Genomic DNA, 21,720 nt, shown 5'->3' with positions numbered 1-21,720 from the left:
CGTATTTCTGGTTAACTGGAGTTGAAAGTATGACAAAGTCTTGAATTATTCAGGAAAAATGTTGCAGTCAATGTTAAGCCCTTCAACTATAGCTTATTTTGAAACTTGAAACCAAACCAAATATTTTACTTTCAAGTACAATACACAGCTGGCATAAATACCTTCTTATCTTGTGGGATTTTCTATCAGGAAAATATTTGTCATGGTCAGAATCTCCTCCATGCTACTGTTTAGTGTTTAAATAAACATTTTGTCTAAAAAAATACAACTAAATACACGCATGGATGGTTTTTACCAGGAAACTGGCAAAACAAACACAAAAGTTCCATCCCACTTCTTTCCATTATTAAATGCAGTTTTACACCACCACCACCACCAGATCTGTCTTTTGTTTTATGTGTTGCTGTGTTTTCAGCCCAACATTTTGTTTTAAGGCAATTTGAATAGTCACACCAATTTAAGAGGTCTTCTAAGTTTCCTTTTCTGTCAATGAAGGTAGACACGTTTTAGGATTACACTGTTATTGTAATTATTGCTCTCCTTTCCCCATCTTTTTCTCTCCTCAGTAAATGAACTCCTGCTAGATTTGCCATTTAATTTGATATCTGAGTATCCACTTTTCTTTCTGACAGAACTTTCTATGCCAGATTCTCTTATTATAACTTTCTGTATTAATTTCAGTTTTTGTGTACATGAGGATAAAATTTTCTGTTTTCTTTCAGTATAACTGGAGGCTATTAGATGCTCCCCTTGTATTTACTGTGTTAAATTAAATCTGAGTACGAGCCTTTCAGATGAATTGTGTTGTGATGGAGACTTTTCTTTGAATATTTTTACAGGGGGACAAAGGAAGCCAGGGTGAAAATGGTATCCAGGTACATCTATTTTTTTTTCCTAATCAAAATCATGAAACTATTAATAGCACTATTATTATCATCACTATTAATAAAACAGCTAGAAGTTAATAAGAAAAAAAACTCTTAAACTCTTGCTTGAAAAAGAGTAACAGCACTGAGCCTTGATTTTTCATGAAGCAAAATTGTCCAGTATGCCCTGCATTAATTGCCAGCAGCATTTTGGGGCTGAATAGGCATTTGGTGTGGCTCCAGTGAGGATACAGGTACATGGGTTGTGCTACTACCTAGGGGCGCTGGGATGTGACGTAGCACCATCCTGGGCAAGGTTCTGTCCCTGTCTGCTCCAGTCATTGCAACACACCGATCCTCATAATCAGTAATGCCACCTTGTCTTTTCCTACTACTGCATTATAAATTGTGGGATTTTTCTCCTAAAAGTCATGGAAATACACACAAAAACAGGAGAGGATCTTGTTATCACTCAGATCCTATCTTGGCTCTTGTGTTTTCAGAGTAGACATTGTCATCTGCTCTGTTTGTGCTCTGAGCTCTTGGAGACTAAGCTTTTAGAGGGATTGGGCTCAGATTAAATTGAGATCTTAGGTTTTGTCTTTATGTGTTATTTTTGATAGCTTAATTGTTTCTCCCAGATAAATGCAAATTTAAGTAAACATTTATTTTCTGAAGGGGCAAAAAGGAGAAAAAGGAAGACAAGGAAATCCAGGCTTACAGGTACTGTTAAAATGATGATCCTAGTTCAAGAGAGCCATGATTCATATTTATTTCTGAAGATTATTTCCATCAGAATGGGTAGGCAATTCTTTTTATCAGGTGAAATATATTTATGTATAACATGAGTATGTAGTTATATAAATTACTTCTTAAACAACTTTTATAATTTAAATATAACAAATACAACACATGTAGAGAAGATTGAGCCATATCCTTCTTTGCTGTGCACAGTGGAATGACAAGAAAAAATGGACACCAATTGGAATGCAGGAAATTCCAACTTGATACACAGGATAAACATGTTGCTGTGAAGGTGGTCAGACACTGGAGCAGACTGCTTACAGAGGCTCTAGTAACAGCTGGCTGAACATGGCCTTGAGCGACCTGCAAGAATGGAATCACTCTGAAAAGAAGGTTGAAACCCTGAAGGTCCCTTCTATCCCACATTTTTCTGTGGTTGAGAGTATATCTTTGGGAACAGACTGGAAGTCCATACTCTCGCATTATTTTATGAAAGCCTTCGTTGTGGAAAATTTTTATGACATGGATAGAAATAGTCAAAAACAGATAAAAGCACAAAACAGCCTTTGTGAAAATTCAAGCATCACTTGAGAGAGTGATTTTAAGATATTGTGTATACCATGCTAAACTTTCATGTAGTTTATTAACACTGATAGCATACAAGGAGTCATTATTGACATCTTCTGTGCACATAAATTACAGATGTTTCCTGTTTCAGCTGCAAATCAGTGAGATCCAGTTATTTCTCTTTCTTTTAATTCTGGGCCAGTGTATTCTGATTGTGTCATAGTTGGCTATCTTGTTGTACCACAGAAAATAACTGTTAATATTTATAAATACTTGCTAACTACATAACGTATGTCATGCCTAAACAGAAAAGTATTTGTTAGAGGTACATATCTAAAACTAGACTTGGAAGGAAGTTACAGTTGTTCTTTTCAGCATTATGACATTGATACAGCTGGCTGTCTAGCCAGAAAGATTTGATTCCAGCTGAACATGGGCAGGAGGTCGAGAGTGTGTGTGTTAGCTTGGTTTTATCGCTCTCAGGGGTATGCAGCTTGACAGAAATCTTGTAGTAAAGCTGAGTAGAAGTTTTTTTAAGGAGAAGTAGTTTGAACTAAAAGACCAATGACTGTTTTTAAATAAATGTGATGTCATAGTCTGACATTTTATAAATTAAACTTTCTGGGTTGTCCCCTTGCGAATAATGGACACAATTCCCTAAGTTCATTATTTAAGTCACCAGGAGAATTGTAAAAATTGGGTTTGTTTTTGTGTTTTCTTTCTTTTTTATTATTATTATTATTTTTAAAGCTGAAAAACTAATATGAGACAGATCTAAAATCGTTTCCCATGCTTATCTAGTTTGGGCAGCAACCAAAAACTCAGTCATTCAAATACTCTGGTAGACAGTACTAGGTCCTTCCAAGGTTCCTAAAGCCCTCAGGGTTTCTCTGAGATACAGTACTGATTCCGTTGTTACCATGAGCCTGTCAGAAAAGGGAAAAAGCCTGTGCTAAGCTGCCAGCTTGCCATGGTATTTAATGATCAGTTTGGCAGAAATGACACCAGAGCCATTTGCCAACACAAAAAATCTGCTTTACAAACTCAGCTTGTATTTCAAATGGGCTGAGCTTGAGTTCTGTCCAGTAAAATGATATGAAATAGGTACAATCTGAAGTTTCCTTTTGCTAGACCGTTAAATTTTACTTCTTTGGTCTTTCAAAGAGTGAATAGGTTTTATCTAAATGCGCTTCTTCTACTCTAATAACATATACGTTATGTAATATGTGTGATGTGTTTCCCATTTATCCTTTTTGAACGTTATATTAAAGTTATTACTAAAGTGTTAGTTATATAAAATTTGCATTTTTAAAATACAGAGATCTCAGAATCTTTAAATATTAACATTTGTGATTAATTATTGAAAACAAAGGAAAAATATTTTTTATTCCAAGTAACTTGGCTCAACTTGTTTGTTTTTTTGTTGTTGTTGTTTTTTTTTTTTTTAATATAATTCCTAAAGGGAACAGAAGGATTGAGGGGCGAACAAGGAGAGGTATGTATTTTGTAATGGCAAATGCAATAGAACAGAATAATCCTATCTGCAAATTGTGATCTATAAATTGTGTGTTTGCAGTCTTGTTTTCATACTTATATAACCACAGAAGCGAAATTAATTAAAAAGTATCAGAGAGGAGAAGAGAAAGAAGTATTAGTTAAAAGAGACAGGTAGCATAATGGATATTTCACACAATGCAAGATCTAAAAATGTTAAAGCCAAGTATAACCTTTAAGGGGATACAGATAATTAGAAAATGAGCTGGTTGAAGAAGGCAAATAACAGTCACTGAAAAGTCAAAAGTTACTTCACAAAAGAATACAGAATATTTGATTTAAATGATCCTTCTTTTTCACGGTCTTTACTTCAGCAGCAGCCAATACAGCCAAATATGGAACACAACACATAACAAAGCTCCTTCTTCTTGTACGCTTTTACTGGTTTTGGCAGTCAGCAATGGAGGGGCAGTTAATGTAGAGATCCAAACTGTTGCATTTAATGTCAATTACAAATTTATCTAATTCCTTTAGACTGTGCTGATGTGCTGACTTTGCCTTTAGCTTCCATAAAGGACTGTGGGAAGGACTTCCACAGCTGAGCTATTTATCTGTTCATTTTAAACTTGGCCACTGAGATTTCTTTGTGTGCCTCTCTTTCAGAAGTAATGGCAGAGAAAACTGTACAAAGATATATTTTTAGAGGATTCTATCATTGAGACTGACTCAGAAAATGCAGGGCAGAATTATTTCTCCCAAATATTAAGTTTACACTGGAATAATTTCCACATCAGCCTGAAATTTGAGAGAGATAAAGGGAAGCACACTTGGACTTTCCTTGGTCTGTGAGAAGCTAAATTTGTTCTTCTCTGGAATGTTTTAAAGTCCTGTCTCTTTTCCTGTGGTTGACTAATGTAGATATATTCATGGTGAGACCTTTTAGCTGTTTGTTTTACGTGGTGTATAAAGTATTGGTGTATAAAAGATTAACTTTGTTAGTTGTATTTGATTCATTCCAGCGCTCGGTGAAATGAGTATTTAATTTCCCATTCTGCTTCAACTTTACCTATAGATGTCTTTGCCCAACACCTTTTCGTTAAGTAGTGTTGTATATCAATAACTGGACATGCTCTTTAGAAACTCACAAGCATTTAAACTTTAGAATTGTCCTCTATGCTGCTGTGGTTCTATGAAATTCTTAAAAATTACAGTTTGGTTTATAGGCACTTTACTAAATTGTAGCCAAAACTGCTAAGATATTACTTGTGAACCATTGAGGTAGCTTCTTTATATGTTTTAAATCACGGTAAATAATATATTTTTGTCTAAAATGTCAGTGTTATCTTTGTCTAAAATGTCAGTGTTATCTTTACTATGCATTATGATATAATGATGTAACTATGTTTACTTAACAGGCTTATAAAATTGGTGTATTTTCTGCTTTAAAAACTATATTGCCATTTGTCATGGTCTGACTTCTTAATAGAGAAGTTTCTTCAGGCATTCTTCATTCTGAGCACTTGCGGAGCTCTTTTAGTTTTTATTGATTTTCTCTGCCAATAGCAAAGGTCAGCAAACAAGGCCACACACAGGATGCAGCTTAGCATACCATAGACCATAATACACTGCGGAAAATGTTCCCTCAGCAGTTTCATTTGCTTTTTGGCAAGCTCTGCAGGCAGTTGTGCTGAGGTTCTAGTGTTTTGCCTTTTGTTTTGATTTGGTTTTTGTTAAATACTGGCTTCTTGCTTCTGATGTTCTTCTACAATATATGCCATTTTCCTAATAGTTCACTGATTCTTAATGCTTTCTAACCCTTTTAACATTCAGTTGCAAATAAATTAACTTGCAAATCAGATGTCATGTAAACATAGGCCATAGCTGTAAAAGTCATTAAACTAAAACAAATAATTTCTAGCTACATGAACAGCATTATCTTCAGATCTCAAAACGTACAGCTTCTAGTGTAGCCATAGGCAGCTTCTTTGTATGTTTATCCCAGAGACTTGCTGATCCTGTGGAGGTGTTGTTAAAATGACTGTTAAATATAAAACCATTTGCAATCATGGAATAGGAACAGATACCATTTGCAATCATGGAATAGGAACAGATAAATACAATTCTACATGGTGTAACTAAGAATATCTGGTCTCTATGGCTATGTCACGGGTTATGATATGGATTACTTATAGCAAAAATCATAAAACCATGACAGGCTACAGTGTTTCACTTTGACAGTAGCAAGACAGCTACAACCTTGGACAAAGTAAGTTCTGAATTAGGGCACAACTTCTTTAATGGGGAGAGTATATGGACTGCTGTTCAATTCACACTTGGCATCTTACTCGTGGAACTTCTTTTCTGCCATCTCTCAGGCATTTTACCAACATGTGTCACCTTTTATCTTAAGTGGAAAAATGTCTGACTTCTTGTAGTGCCTTTTTTTTTTTTTTTTGTGGGTTTTGTAAGGCAAATGGAAGCAAAAAAAGATCCAACCCTTCAAAACCACAGAAAGAACTTAAGATTTTTCAGGATGCACAGACAGCCAGTCACTTAGGTATGTTTTTATCTGATGGCTTTTCAGAGTAGGGTTGCACTGCCCCTCTGCCTTCAAATTTTATTTACAGCAGAACTGAATGACATAATGGAAGAGCTCAGTTAACCTGAACAGGCTGTGATCCTTTTGTGATGCCAGGTATGCAATTCTGAGTGTTTTCTCTTTCAGTGACCTTGTTTTCCTCATTTCTCAGTTCTGAGATATAAGCCATCTTAATGCAGCAGGGTGAAAAATCCTGATAGTTAGCTCCCTGTGTATAAAGTGTACTCTGTGTAAAGTACTACTCTGTAGTAATTCATCCAGAGAGCTCTGGGCATTGTTACTAATTCAGACTGAGCCAGAACGTTTTGAGTGAGCCATATATTTTTCTGACGTAAAGTGTTTTGATAAGTACTACCTAGAAGGGCATGAAGTAATATAAATAGCATAATTTAAAAATCAGTGCGAGTCTATGAAGACTACATGCCTGTGCTTCTTAAACTTGCATTGTTTGCTCCAATAAGGTTTGCTTGTCATACATAGTGATTCTGTTGCCCTATTTCCATAATTCCATCTAAAATCGTTGGAAAGTGAGAAAAAAAAAAAAAAATTAAGTTACTGACAACACTGTAGAAGCTGCAAAACACGGAAGGAGAAAACTCATCAGGGAGCAAAGACAGTATACTAACTTTAATCTTGGACATGTACCAAAATACATTCTAATGGAATTTTTTTGGCTCCAGCACAGGGAAGGACTTCCACAGGAGCTATTGCAGTAGGCAACCCCATACATAGAAGAACCATTGCTTTGATGAAGATAAATCCAGTATTATTTTAACCTTTTCTAGTGAAGCAAACGGGCTGCAGTTGCTATCAATCAAACATAGAATAAATGAAGTAAAAAAAGTCAATCACCAACAACAGAAACCCTAAATGAAATCAGAATCATTTTTCCTTTCACTTATAAACAAATGTCATAGAGTAAAAGTCTTGATTGTTTTATTAAATTAGAAGCATGCCAAGAACTTCTGTGGTCCAGAATTTCACTTGTAATTTTTCCAGCCTTCTAAGTTAATAAATATTTTCTTCCATATGTTAGTAAGGAATTTGTTTTATATTAATTAGTAAAGCAAATGGATTTTTTTAAGATTTGTTTAAGATTTCTTTCTAAAGGGGAGCTGTAAGAGAGAAGGGGATAGACTCTTTAGGGGAGGGAGATGGGGAGGGAAATGGTTGTAGTGGGAGATGGTTTCAAACTAAAAGAAAGAGGGAAGATTTAGATTGGATATAAGGAAAAAGGTTTTTACAAGAAGATTTGTCTGGCACTGGAACAGGTGGTGCAGAGAGAAGGTGGATGCTCCGTCCTTGGAGAGATTCAAGGTGAAGCTGGACAGGGCTCTGAGCAACTTAATCAAGCCGTAGATGTTCCTGTTCATTGCAGGGGATTTGGACCAGTGACCTTTAAAGGTCCCTTCCAACTCAAATGCTTCTATGATTCAATTCTAATATGGAAATTTAGGTACTTTGTAAATTTTCTTGACAACTTAAAATGAAGATTGTCAGTGAAGCTCTTAGAATATATTTGTGGCACTACATAGCTTCCATGTAAAGATACAGCATTGTAAAAGTACAATTTGCTTTTCATTGGTTTCTGTTTCAGAAAGGTGAGAAGGGAGACCCAGGCAATCGAGGCATCAATGGACAGAAGGGAGAATCCGGTATCCAGGGTCTGGTTGGACCTCCTGGTGTCAGAGGTCAGCCTGGAGACAGAGGGCCCCCAGGACCACCTGGATCAGATGGAAAACCTGTATGCATAGGATCTCACAATGGTCATTTTGGGTGCTTTAAAACTCCCAACAGATGTGGGCTTTCTGTTGTTATAACTCTTCTTTGTTCAATTTAGGCACGAGAATTTTCAGAAGAATTTATTCGACAGGTCTGTTCGGATGTACTGAGAAGTAAGTTTGAAAGACTTTACTGTTCTTTCCTTGTTTGAATTGCTGAAGTTTCCTTGTAACTGTACAGATGCTTCTTTTTCTTGAAAACAATGCCTATATTTTGATCTGATTTATCACAGGTTTTCATAGAGTTGTAGAAACACACTTCCACATCTCCATCAGGTGCTAAAAGCACTTTGTTTCCTAAAGATACCATACTGCCTAAAGAAAGGAAGCTGGTTTTATTTTAATGAAGAGGTATAAATATTTTTGTATTTTACAGTTGAAACACTCTTAAGCACTTCTTTTGTTTGAATTCTGCCAGCCCAGTTACCTGTGATCCTTCAGAGTGGAAGGCTGCAAAACTGCAACCACTGTCAGTCCCAAAGCGCTTCCCCAGGACTTCCAGGACCACCAGGTCCAAGAGGCCCTGAAGGTCCAAGAGGGTTTCCTGGTTTGCCAGGGAATGATGGTGTTCCAGGTCTGACTGGCATCCCAGGTCGCCCTGGGGCCCGTGGGACAAGAGGTACTGTGTGCATATTGTTTCTATGCCTTTGTTTCCTGCTTGCAGTTTTGGATGGGACTATTGAAGAGTGAAGGAGTAAGGGAATAGCTGAGTTTGTATTGCAAAGTATTAATGGGAGTATGGTGCAAAGGTTTCTTTGCTCTCGAAGTATGCATATCAGAAGAAGACAAAATACCAGAATGCACAAGATGACTAGTGTTCTGTTCTACTGTACTTAAATTTTGATCTTTTTAGAGTGATCTTTATTTCATTTATCCTGTCATATAGATATTTTTTAACTCCGTTTATTTTTTTTTTTATTTTCATTTTTAGATCAGGTATGTTTAGATGTGGGTTTCGGTATATTTTCCTATTTGTTTTCTTCCAAACTTCTTTGTTTATGATATTTTAAAAACTTCTAATATTCACTGGTTATTTAGTGTCTATATATTCACTGTTATTTACCTGTTACCTGCAGGCTGTTCTTTGGCATATAATACATTTATAGCCCTATGACTTCCTTGGTTTTTCTCCTTTTTCCTTTTTATCTTGTAAGGATTTCTATTATTTTCTTTATACTTTTCTTAAAGGTTCTGAATTCTTTTTAAAAATACAGAAGAAGCTAATGCTTTTAAGTGTCTCTGCCATACAGCGTTCCATCTGATTTCTGTAGTGCTTTCTGTGAGCTTAAATACATACATCTAGTCTGGAAATGAAATCCATTTGTAACTGCAACAACTGTGTTTCTTATTGCATCAAAATAATCAGGAAGGTTATATTAGTATGTAGTAATGTGCTTGACAGGTTGACAGGAAAATGATTGGTAAATATTTTTCTCTGTAACTTCTCAATAATGACCTCGTGTATCAGATTCATTTTGGGTGCAATGATAATTTGTTCTGCTTTCATAATTTCATCTCCCAAAGGAGAATTTGCAGTTTTCCTCTGGAGCTGACACTGACTAACCACGCCAGCTGTTTCACACGAGAAAAATCAGTGTCTGTTTCTCTGAAGCAATTGAATTCATTGGGTTGTGCTGCTATGAGAGAGTATATATTTTCCCCATCTCAGAGAGTATATCTTTTTTGGAGGAGATGTAATTTTGCTGTACATTGTTTTCCTGAGTAGTCAGGGGCTGTGGTGAACATCTTACTCTCTCTTCATGCATCTTTATAAACACATTGCCAGTGAAAAAGCAATAACAGTTAACACTTTTCTTAATTCTTCATTATCTGGTCCCTCAACTCAGAGTGGCTATCTGGTTATCAGTGGCTACATTGGCTCTTAATTTAGTGGAGATAAGGGTAATTAAGAATCTGGTTACACTGTGCTGCAGGTTACAAGGAAATGCTTATTTTAGATCCCATGGTTTGCTTTTGAACAATTAGTTATTTTCATTTAATAAGTATCATCAAATGTTGACTTCCTCATAGTTCTTATGAAGATCATTCTTTGTGTGCAAAGCTATAAATGTGTTTGCTAATCCACAGGATTGCCAGGGAAAAATGGTGCAAAAGGCAATCAAGGAATTGGGGTTCCTGGGATCCAAGGCCCACCAGGGCCTCCAGGTGAGAGATGGTTTCTGTGGATTCAATGCATGCTATTAAATATAAAGAAATAGTTTATAAAAAAATGTTTATGTAATTGAGAAAAATGTGAATAGTTTTTATACTATTATTTACTATATATCTTTTGTGGCTAATGCCTATTTCTTGCATGCCTTTTAGATTGTTATAGGATATATTATTTACTGTAAGACCAATCTGAGATTCCCTTTTCTCGATGGACAGGTCACTGTATCAGACAGAAAACTGAGTCCTGATATAAACATATGACTTGTAACCATTACTTAGCGAAGGAAATATTCTTCCTAACAGCATTGTGTTGATTCAGAATGCAAAGCTGCAAAGCTGAGTGTTTGGAAGAGAGATTAGACCCTGATCCAGAGCTAGAAAAATGAATAAAATTCAGAGGACTCTGATTCATGCCCAATGGTTCCAGATAATATAATGAAGTATAATTGTGCCAAAGCAGATTTTTATATTTCCTTCAGAAAGCTATTTTTACTTAGTGTTCTACATGCTTATTTCCCCCCAAAGTCTTTGTAAGATAACAAGTTTGCTAGATACACCTATAAATAATTTGTGACAAGTGTCTTTTTCCAAAAGTGAAGTTTTCTTTATCTTAATACTTCACCAAACAGCAGGGCTATTTTGGGTTCCTAATTGCTCTTGTTTCGGTGTGAATAAAAATACTCTGTAATGTATGTATTCCTTGCATGTGTGTCACTAAGGTCCTGAAGGTCCCCCAGGTATGAGTAAGGAAGGACGCCCTGGAGAACGTGGGCAGCCTGGTAAAGATGGAGATCGTGGCAGTCCCGGAATGCCAGGACCAGTTGGACCCCCTGGAATCTGTGACCCATCACTGTGTTTTAGTGTCATTGTTGGAAGAGACCCATTTAGAAAGGGACCAAATTATTAATTTGTGATTTAATAATCTAGAGGAATTGGTATGGTGCTTGTCTTTAATGGTCTTTCAAGTCTCAGGAAGGTGACCAGCAATAATTCCATAAACAAGAACAGAAGTACCTCTGACATTATTAACATTATAAATAAGGTTCCCAAATGTTATACAGTCCTTTAAAAAAGGAATTTTTTTTTAAATAACTTGCATCAATTGAAGTGTTTTTGAAAGAAATCATCAATTCTAATAGAAATAAATGTAACTATAATATTTGACATTTAGTATTTAAGTGTCCTGTCATACTCCTGCTGCCACTGAAGTCCTTTGCAAAAGTGCTGGGGACTCCACTGGCAGCAGGATTGGCCTGAAATGGTATAGGTCAGGTGTAAACTACTGTGAAATTTTTCACATGCAGCTGACATATACAGTATTTGATTTTGAAAGAATGTGTCTGGTTTTGACTTCATTTGTGTGTTAATCTCATTGGCTTGTGTATATTTCATAGCTCCAAGTGTTTGAGCAAATACTTATATTGGATTTTTATAAATTAAGGGAAATATCTCTACTTGTTATAGAAGTAGTATCACCTATTTTGCCACGCAGTTCCCTATTTAAAACCCAGGTGAAATGCAAGGTTAGACCTCCTACTGATTCAAGAAGAGCCAAGGTTTAATTTAAGGTGGTACTTTTGGCTACAAAAGGTCAAAAAGGTCTTAGTGGGTGATTCAGCTTATATGAAAAAAAAAAAAATTGAATGTTGGTAATGTTGGCTTGTAGCTATAATTTGACAAAAATTAATTAATAAAAAAGTTTACACGAGCCCATTGTAGCAGGTTTGTGTAATTATGGATTAAGTTATGAAGCCATCGCTGTTTCTCCCTAAGAACTGCAGTTGCCAAACTGAAGAAGTAGGTTTACAAGGAGAAAGGTCTAACTGCTGGCTAATTAACTGCAATGTTTGTTGTGCTGTTTCTTTTTCATTTTAAGCAAGGTTTGTGTAATTTTCTTTGTATGCTTTGCTGATGAGGTGTATTGCTTGCTTTCACATAAACGGCAAATGCACAGTTCCATGAGAATTTTAAATCCTTTTCTTAAATTAAGGCAGAGTCTTGTACTGATCTTACCCAGTGCTTTATAAGTGGCTTTTTCTAATGTCTTGTTTCTCTGTTGTCCCACTATGAGATTGGTAATATGCTTGACATTCAAGGGAAAATAAAATTTTGTACAGAACTTGTGGTGGTTTGATGAGCAATTGGAAGAGTTGCCTGTGTCCTGCATTGCAGAAAAGAGTGATGTCTGTAATACAGGTTGGAATGCTTCTACCTGGCAGTTTTGCCTTTTTGTTTGGCGTCCTTCCATTTTCCCTGGATACAGTGCCAGCCCCAGGAGCAGCACCCCTTGCTGTGTGGTGCTCAGTGACTGCTGCCTGCTTAGAGCTACAGCCTTGTGACATGGTGTAGTAAGTAGCTTAGCCAAACCACATAGTTCAGTTCAAGCATTAGTGTCTCATCAACCTAGTTTAGAAACGTACACAATAGTTCTTGAAAGATACCAACTTCAAAGAAAATTAATTTGCACAAAATTTGCTCCTTGAACATGTATTCCTTGGTACAGACTGCTGGACTTTGCCCATGTGAACAAGCACTGACTGAATTTGTGGAGGACACAAGTGCAGTTCTTCTTCACTTGCATTCAGTTTCATTTTGTTTATTTTTTGAGAGCTGGTAGCGAAACAAATCACTGGGTCAAGAAGGAATCAGGACCCCAGTGTTCTTTCAGAACCCTTCTGAGCTGTCCAGTTTGTATGCAAATTTAAACCCATGTTTAGGTCATCTTTCTCTAATAAGGTGCACAGTGTTGTGACCAGTGAGCCATATCTTTTGGGAAGTATCCTGGAGTCCGATGAACTTCTGACTACAGTGAACACAAGCAGAAAACCTGGATTTCTTACTTGTAGAAAATGCTGGTGTTCTTTCTGTTATAATGAAAAACAACACCTATACATTATTCTACCTACAAGAAACAGTTTTTTGCTCTAACTTTGAGCTTGCCAAGCCTGTTACGTTTCTTCAGAAAGGGCTTGGTTTTACCAGCCAGAGGCATTGCTAACTATCCACTGTGTTGAGGTACGTGGTTTAGTGAGAACTGTTGGTGATATGTGGATAGTTGGACTGGATGATCTTGTAGGTCTTTTCCAACCTGTGATTCTGTCCAGCCTGTTCAGGTGCCTTTTTTAAAGCTAGTAACAATGTAGGTTACTTAAATGAAAACAAGCACTTTCACAGCCTAGTTCCGTATGATCAAATGGCCAGAAGCTGTTAATATCTGGCACCCCAATGAGGTGCATAAATTACAGCCCAGTAACATGATCTAGACTATCACTTCTTTTATGAGATTTTATCAAGTCAGAATTTTGCAGATTTCATAATCCTTTAATTTTCTGGCTTTGTAGCATTATAGAATAAAATGTTTGTGTGTTCAAGATCATGGATTGATGGGATATTTTATCAAAAAATATGAATATTTTTTCAGTGTCTTCAACTAATCCTAAAATAAGAGGTTAAACAAATGATATAAATTGAGTAAATAAAATATCAAATTAATGATCCAAAGGAGAGATGCTCGTACCTACTATACGTGCAAACAACATGAGGTTCTTGCAGGTGTTCATCAGCAGTCAGAAGGTGTGAATAGAAAACAACAACATTGAAAACTGTTACTGTCTAACAATCAGATATTGTCTGGAAGCAGTTACAGGAAACTGTTAACTGGCATTTAGACTATCCTGGTGATCATCTTCAAAATTGGGTCTTGGGCTAAATTTTAAGCTGAGGGCAAGATGCAAGAAGAGTTTCCAGATTTCATTTAGTAACATCCTGCTTGCTCTTCAGTCCTGAGTTTAAAAATACAGTCCCAGCTTGATCTAATTCCTGTTGGTGTCAGTGTGGGAAATACAGAACAATAATTTGGATATAATTTCAACTCACTGTATCTGTGTATGTAAAATGGACTTAATGTTTATCACTTTGCTACAGTTTTTATCTGCTATTACTTCTTAGTTATCAAGGTAAGTGTCTCCAAACAAAAATGCAGAATTGAAAAGTATTAGTGTGGGAACTGGATTTCTTAATGAAAGATTAGTGGTGGGTGATGCTCAGAAACGTGCAGCTCTGAGAATCATAATCTTCTTGGGGAAGTTTGGAGTAAGCACATATGATATGTCTCTATGTACATACACGTAACAGTAAAAGACCAGATATCACAGGTGGCTTCCACACGCATATTTACTTGGTAAGTTAAATATATATATACACACATATATATATATATATATACACACACAGATATATATATGTATCTGTGTGTATGCACGTAATGTATGTATAATTTATATATGTAGATATGGTTCTCAGTTCCTCATTAAACTGAAAGATGTAGTCTTTGAATTAAAGAAGATGAAGCCTAGTCTGCTGTGGGAACTGAACTATCACAGTGCTACTGCTGCTTGAGAGACAAGGGGTCCTTGTCAGCTTTGGGTGTAGGCAGTATATTTCAGGTTTGGTTGGCCTCTCTTAGAGGAGGAACTGACAGTCATTGGCTGTGCATCTTTCAGAACTACAGAACCTCATTTCTCAGAAAAAGCAAGTGCAATAAAATGAAATTTCCTACTAGTGCATCTGACTGGCCTGGCAGTGGGCTCTGTTAAGGTCTGTCTTTTGCAGTTCACATAGATTGAATCGAACTCCTGTGGAAGAGACCAGTATTTGCCTGTGTGGGGAAGACACGGATGTTAAAATAAAACATATCTGATGAATCCATATTCAGCAGTGGCATTAAACCACTATTAGAGCCATTGCTGTCTGGTACACTGTTGAAAGGTTTAAGATTTTAATTAACATAGCAAATACTTGTGGGTTATTTTCTTCTGTTGATAGGCAAGATTTTCTCATAGAGAATGTCATCTGCATTTCCTGGAGAATCAAAGTCCAGTTTTACAATGGAATGATGACTACTATGTGATACCTGAGTTTTTCTTTACAAGCACTGTCCCCCTCCCAGTAGTCACTATATTTGCATAAAGTGCTTTTTGGTAACAGAAATATTCTGGTGATGGTCCGGTGTATTGTATTATTCTGTGCTATTCTCTCCTTTCTTGGCAAAAGATGCAGGCATGAGAAGCTGTTTTTCCAGAAGCAGTGTCTGGCCACTTGGCTAACTCTCCAGAAGGTATGTTGGCGGCTTGGAGGCTCCTTGGTTGTCTGCCATGGGCTTATAGAGCTATGTAAGTGCTCTGTATTCCTTGTTTGATACACTTCCTCTTGTCACTGATGAAAGTACACAGCATTTTTCCAATTAGGGAAAAGGTAGGTGTGAATTCATCAGAAGATTTGGCCACATAACTCTTTCGGCATCAGATGTCCATATTGCCTGCAAAAAGTATCTTTCTCATGTTGGAACCTTGTAAATTCCAGAGAGCGTTCCATTTATTGTTTTCACTTTTTCCTTTTGTAAAGCATTAAAAAAAAAAATCCATGATATCTGTGTGACACATTGAAATTGTGTGTTAAATATCATGCAAGTAAAAGAAATAATGCTTATAAACAGTGATTCAAAGAAATAACTTTCTTGAAGTACTGAAAGACACAATGCTATCAGAGAATGAAGAGGGAGGTAAAGGAAAAAATAAATAAACTGTCCTGTAATTAGGTCACAAAGTTGAAGCTTTTACTGGTGCTGACTTGAATGTGGACAAGATATCTCTTTTCTGAAGAAAAAGAAACAGAAAAAGAAACCAGTACAGTAGCCTGTATATCAGATGAAGGAAAATGAAAAAGTTATTCACTTTATTTTTCCATTCTAACATAATATTAATAAGGTTTTGAACGAATGGTGCTTCTCCCTGTTCCCAACAAAAAGCTATAAGAGAATTTATTGTGAAAATAACACCTCCTTGATGTGAAGTGAGAGGCCTCACAGAGGTGATGGGGAGAGGTGAATCTACCAGTGCTGAGCACCAGGAATTTCTGACAGAGAGCTTATAATGCACCAAAAGTCTGGATGAGACTTCAAGAGATTCTAACTGTCCCACCCATTATCTAAATTCTGCTCTGGAAACTGGCAAGCACATGCTAGCACTCAATAGTGTTTGTGTTATGGAAAGTTTAAAAAGATTTTTTATCTATGCAGTCAGTCCTTTTATAGTGTTTCTTAGAAAAAGATCCTAAAGCTAGAACTGAAGAAGAAGAATCCTGGCTTTGTGAGTTATGATACATAGATCGTGCATTGAATATCCAAAGCCATCTGAACTGGGGAGCTGGGTTGTTTTGCCTCTGTGAGGAAAGAGCTAGGCTGGCACTCATTAAATTCTCTCTAATTCCTTCTACTTCTCCCCCTGTATCAGAGTTTCTGTTGCACTCAGAAATACAAACAGCCAGCAGCTGTCTGAAGGGCAGTTCCTAATTAGTAAAGCTAAGAGAAACTCAATGTTTAGTATTAATTTACAGGCTATAAGGTAAGCATATCACTGCTAAATTATGAATCACATACACCATTTCTGCCCACTGGTGTTTACTGAACACACCTTCCATGTACCACCAGGCATATATACCTGTAAACTGGTGCATAGGTGGCTACTGCAGGTATCTGCAAAAGTAAACATCTATTAAATGTTACTGGTCATACTCCTTTAATGGTTGGCATAATAAATAATAAGTAAGAAAAAACAGATACCTGAGCCTGCCACAAGAAGGCAACTTCTATAATGGTTGACATAGAAGAGGATTAATACTGTATTTCTTCACAAATTCATCACTGCCTTAAGGATGCTTTCACATTATGTGTGCGCTGGCAAAACACTGAGAAACTGTGGAATACTGCTTTGATAGTAACTCACTGGTGAATCATGATGCATTTTACTGGTTGAGAAGTTGACGGCATAGCCCTGACTCCTCTGGCATCACTGTCTTACAAATTTGGTGAGGAGTTGGTAAGCCAATATTTAATATATATTGACAATAAGCAACTCTAAGCTGTGTTGATGAGGGAGCTGTATTATGGCCACGAATGCCCTGGTGACTCCTAGAGAGAAATCCCAGCTCCTGTTGTCACCAGCTGAGCCTGTGGATAACAAGAACCATGTAAGATTTATTCCCAGAAGGCTGAGGGGTGTTGCTGCTAAATGTAATGGAACTGAACTAAGTTCCCAGCTATAGTGGAAAAAGGCAGAAAGCGGTAAACCGGGAAATGAAAGTTAGAGCTAAGCACTGTTTTGGGATATTGAGTTTTTGACAGCAGAGAATGACTCTGTGACATGACTGCACCTGGAGACCTTTGGTGTATATTGGGCTTTTGGCGATATTGGCTTCAGTGATACTGTGTCTGGGTGAGAAACATCTAGTTTTGTCTCTGAGTTGTGAGCAAACCAGCTGACATTATAGAGCAATCAGAGAAACAGCAAACTGCTGATAAATGTGGCTGTTTTTCGGTCTGTGGACCTTGTATGAGTATTTTAAATATGCATGTATCTGGAATAGATACAGACTGTATCTGTGGGGGTGCTGTGCAGCCATCTAGACAGGAGCAACATAGTTGGTGTAGAAATAGATGTCCTGCTGACCAGAGGCAGCTGGATTAAAAATAACCAAAGCCTCCTCATTTTCTCTCCCTGTTACGTGTGCCTGTGTAGTACAGTGGCATAGGAATATGAATAACAGTGAAGATAACTCAGACCATCTCTATCAGAGGCTAACTCAGCTTTTAGACACTGCAGAAGGTAGTAGAGACAATGTTGTTAAAAGGAGAGGGAAAAATTCCACTGAAATTATAAATTTCGTACAGTGAATACAGTTACAGTGTGAAGTCTAAAGAGATGAAGATGTAGTTTGCATTTTTGGTTGGGATTTTTTTTGTTTTTTAAGGTTTAATGTTCAGATGACATATGACATAAGCCTTGCAAAGTGCAACCCATAGAAGTACCATGGTTTTTATTGCATTTCTCTCTCTTTTCTTCTCTCCTTGCACTAACTCATGCTCACAGCCTGTCTGCTTTGGCACTCTTGGTGTTAGTCCTTTCACCGTGTCTCTACAATACATTCTTTTGGTTTTTTCATCTGATAAATAAGTAATTTGCTTTGCTCACTTTTAAAAGCTTTTTTTCTAGCTGTGAAGTGCTTTTTTAAATCTTGACTGAGCTTTGCATTTTTATTGGTAAGGAAATTACAGGGTTGATTGCACATATACCTAGGTGCAATTTAATGGATTGCAGTATATAAGACATCTAACAGTTCCTTTCACTCTTCAAATATAAAGACTTTGGCTGCCTATCTAGCATAGTAAAACAAATACAAATGGCTGTAGTTGCCCTCTATAAATATGACAGGATGAATGGTGGCAGGAAAAAGTACTACTTACATTGAAGAATGGTATTACTGTACTAGTAGACAGGTGATATCTGACTATAGGTTGACTGCAATGGAAAGCAAGTGGAGAATGATGGCAGCTTTGCCTCTGTTTGGGAGTAAAGCCTCTGGCAGCTGCCCTTACGAAAAGCACAGCTTATGGATCCACAAGTGTCTGGAACAAACTCAGCAATTCCTGGCACTTCTTTGAGTAAATCCCATGTTCTGTATACAAATACTTCCACTGGTCTTCTAAAGCACTTGGAATTTTTGCTTCATATGCATAGGATTTCTTCTACTAATATTTGTTAACTGAGCTGTACAAAAGAAAACTCATAAGCAGAGGTAGGCAAATACTCTGAAAAGTTTTTATTTGTTTCAAAAAGAATCTCTTGTCAAAAGGGAAACTGAATGGGAAGGTATTCACCAGGTGGATGAAGAGTAGCGGGGTTCCTTGTGTGAAGGCTCCAACCCTCAGCTGCAGGGAAATGAGTTTTTACCTGGGTTGCTGTGATCACTGATCATAATAATCTCTTCTTTCCTATGCCAGTTCCTGCAGGTCCTGGAGCACTGAAGAGGTAGGCGAAGGTTGGTGCTTTTAGTTTGTGAACTCTTAACTTCAACTTGAAACAATTCAGTATATCTTGTCAAATTAAGAATATTTCCTACACAAGTCTATATTTAAGTTCCACTGGTTTCAAGCAAATCTTTAGGAACCTAGACCTGAAATGCCTTCATTTCTGGTAATGCAGGTTCCTTTCATAGAATATGGATTATCTATGATATGTGTTCCTTTTCTTACTCTCTGATCAAAAACTAATGTATCAAGGTACTCAGAATCAGAGACTACTTTTGTGGGGATGATTGATCACCTGACTGGATATCCCAGGCTGGAGAGCTCAGTAGGTCAAGCTCAGTAATTAGTTGTAATACAGATATGTCCGAAAATGAGACAAATTTCATTATCAGTCTGAAGAGTGCTCTGTTATACATCAATAAAGATGATAGGAAAACTTCTTGCAAGGTTATGCAATGTATGCATTAGTGGTGTAAAGTATCATTGATTTCAAGGATAACAGAGGGGAAAATCTTAACACTGGCTCCAAAGGCTTCAAAATTGAGAGGAACTTTTTCTCAGCATTCTAGCAATTTCTCCATCTGTTGTACCCTTCTGCCAAGTAAAGAAATACTGTGTTTGGAAGAAGTGAAATTTCAATCTCCAGTAAAAATATTTTGATTCTGCAGAACTTTATGCATACATAACAAAATGTTCCTCTGTCTAAATGTTAAAAACAAATGTTTAAACAAATTGTCATCTGTTAAAGTGCCCTGAGAGCACTGGGCACTGGGTGTTGACAAGTGGAAATTCATTTTTACCATGAGTGTACTAGTGGGAATTCTTTTACGGTTAAGGGGAGTGTTCCAGCACAACTCTGAGAGGCAGCAATCTCATTTGCCATCCCAGATCATCATGCATGCTTGTCCACTTTGGTTTTGAACAACCTCATCTGTTCATTTTCCTTGTACATAGAATTGCAACAGGATATTTTCTCTACTCTCCCCCTCTCTGCCATAGGTTCTTAAAAGTCACTGTCAGAGAGCTTCTCCTACAGTTAGAGAGCATCTCCTCCATCTGGACTGTCACAAGTCCATGGGACCAGATAGGCTGCACCCTCTGGTGCTGAGGGAGCTGGCGGGGGTGATTGCTGAGCCCCTCTCAGCCATCTGTCAGTGCTCCTGGTTAACTGGTGAGGTCCCAGAGGATTGGAGGCTTGCTGATGTGACTCCTATCTTCAAGAAGGGAGGCCTGTTAGCCTGACCTCAGTGCCAGGGAAAGTTATGGAGCAAATCATCTTGGATGAGATTGCATGGCATGTGCATGGTGTCCAGGGGATCAGGCCCAGCCAGCACTGGTTTGTGAAAGGCAGGTCGTGCTTGACCAACCTCATCTCCTTCTATGACTGGGTGACCAGTCTGGTAGATGAGGGAAGGGCTGTTGATGTAGTCTACCTAGACTTCAGCAAAGCCTTTGACATGGTCCCTCACAGGCTTCTGGGGAAACTGGACAGGTATACCCTTCTTTGGGTAAGGAACTGGCTAGAGGGCTGTGCCCAGCGGGTCGTGGTGAATGGAGTGAAGTCCAGCTGGTGACCTGTTTCAAGTGGTGTCCCCCAGGGGTTGGACACCTGGTATATTTATTGATGACCTAGATGAGGGTATTGAGTGCACCCTCAATAAGTTTTCAGATGACACCAAGCTGGGAGGTGGTTTTGATCTGCCTGAGGGTAGGGAGGCCTTTCAGAGAGATTTAGGCTGGATTGCTGGGCTGAGATGAATGGGATGAGGTTCAACAAGGCCAAGTGTCGGGCACTTTGGCCACAACAACCCCATGCAGTGTTATAGGCTTGGGGATGAGTGGCTGGATGAGTGTGAAGAAGAGAAGGACCTGGGGGTGTTGGTTGATGCTCGGCTGAACATGAGCCGACAGTGTGCCCAGGTGGCCAAGAGGACCAACAGCATCCTGGCCTGCATTAGAAATAGTGTGGCCAGCAGGAGCAGGGAGGTGATCATCCCCCTGCACTCAGCACTGGTGAGGCCGCACCTCGAGTACTGTGTTCAGTTTTGGGCTCCTCACTATGAGAAAGACGTTGAGGTCCTGGAACGTGTCCAGAGAAGGGCAACGAAACTGGTGAGGGGTCTGGAGCACAAGTCTTATGAGGAGCGGCTGAGGGAGCTGGGATTGTTCAGTCTGGAGAAGAGGCTCAGGGGAGACCTCATTGCACTCTACAACTTCCTGAAAGGAGGTTGTGGTGAAGAGGGATTTGGCCTCTTCTCCCAGACAAATAGCGGGACATGTGGAAATGGCCACAAGTTGTATCAGAGGAGGTTTAGATTAGACATAAAGAGGAACTGTTTCTCTTAGAGAGTGGTCAGGCACTGGCAATGGCTGCCCAGAGAGGTGGTGGAGTCGCCATCCCTGGCAGTGTTCAAGAGGCGTCTGGATGAGGGGCTGTGTAATATGGTTTAGTGCTAGTGGTGGCAATGGTGATGAGGAGACAGTTGGACTAGATGATCTTGTAGGTTGTTTCCAACCTTGTGACTCTATGATTCTGTGATTCTATGAAGTCTCTGTGGAATAACTTACCTTAAGATAATGGGGGAAATTCCAAGTTCACTTGGAAAGTTCTTCTCTCACATCCGTGTTACGACT

General features: G+C 38.1%; 1 protein-coding gene across 1 annotated transcript in view; it reads left to right on the top strand.

The window, feature by feature from the left end:
• COL21A1 (collagen type XXI alpha 1 chain) overlaps positions 1–12,342 on the top strand; it is a 103,591-nt gene extending 91,249 nt beyond the window's left edge. Inside the window, exons 23-30 of the mRNA XM_048936512.1 lie at positions 840–875; positions 1,545–1,589; positions 3,640–3,672; positions 7,868–8,014; positions 8,111–8,165; positions 8,470–8,670; positions 10,140–10,217; positions 10,943–12,342. Of these exons, the coding sequence (XP_048792469.1) occupies positions 840–875; positions 1,545–1,589; positions 3,640–3,672; positions 7,868–8,014; positions 8,111–8,165; positions 8,470–8,670; positions 10,140–10,217; positions 10,943–11,130 (783 nt within the window). The 3' untranslated portion in view covers positions 11,131–12,342. The remainder of the gene's footprint in view (positions 1–839; positions 876–1,544; positions 1,590–3,639; positions 3,673–7,867; positions 8,015–8,110; positions 8,166–8,469; positions 8,671–10,139; positions 10,218–10,942) is intronic.
• The last annotated feature ends 9,378 nt before the right edge of the window (positions 12,343–21,720 follow it).

The sequence above is a fragment of the Lagopus muta genome, chromosome 2 (genome assembly GCF_023343835.1).
Source record: "Lagopus muta isolate bLagMut1 chromosome 2, bLagMut1 primary, whole genome shotgun sequence".
In the NCBI taxonomy this organism is placed as follows: domain Eukaryota; kingdom Metazoa; phylum Chordata; class Aves; order Galliformes; family Phasianidae; genus Lagopus; species Lagopus muta.
The sequence above is the reverse complement of the archived record's forward strand: the minus strand, read 5'-3'. Positions and strand labels throughout refer to the sequence as shown.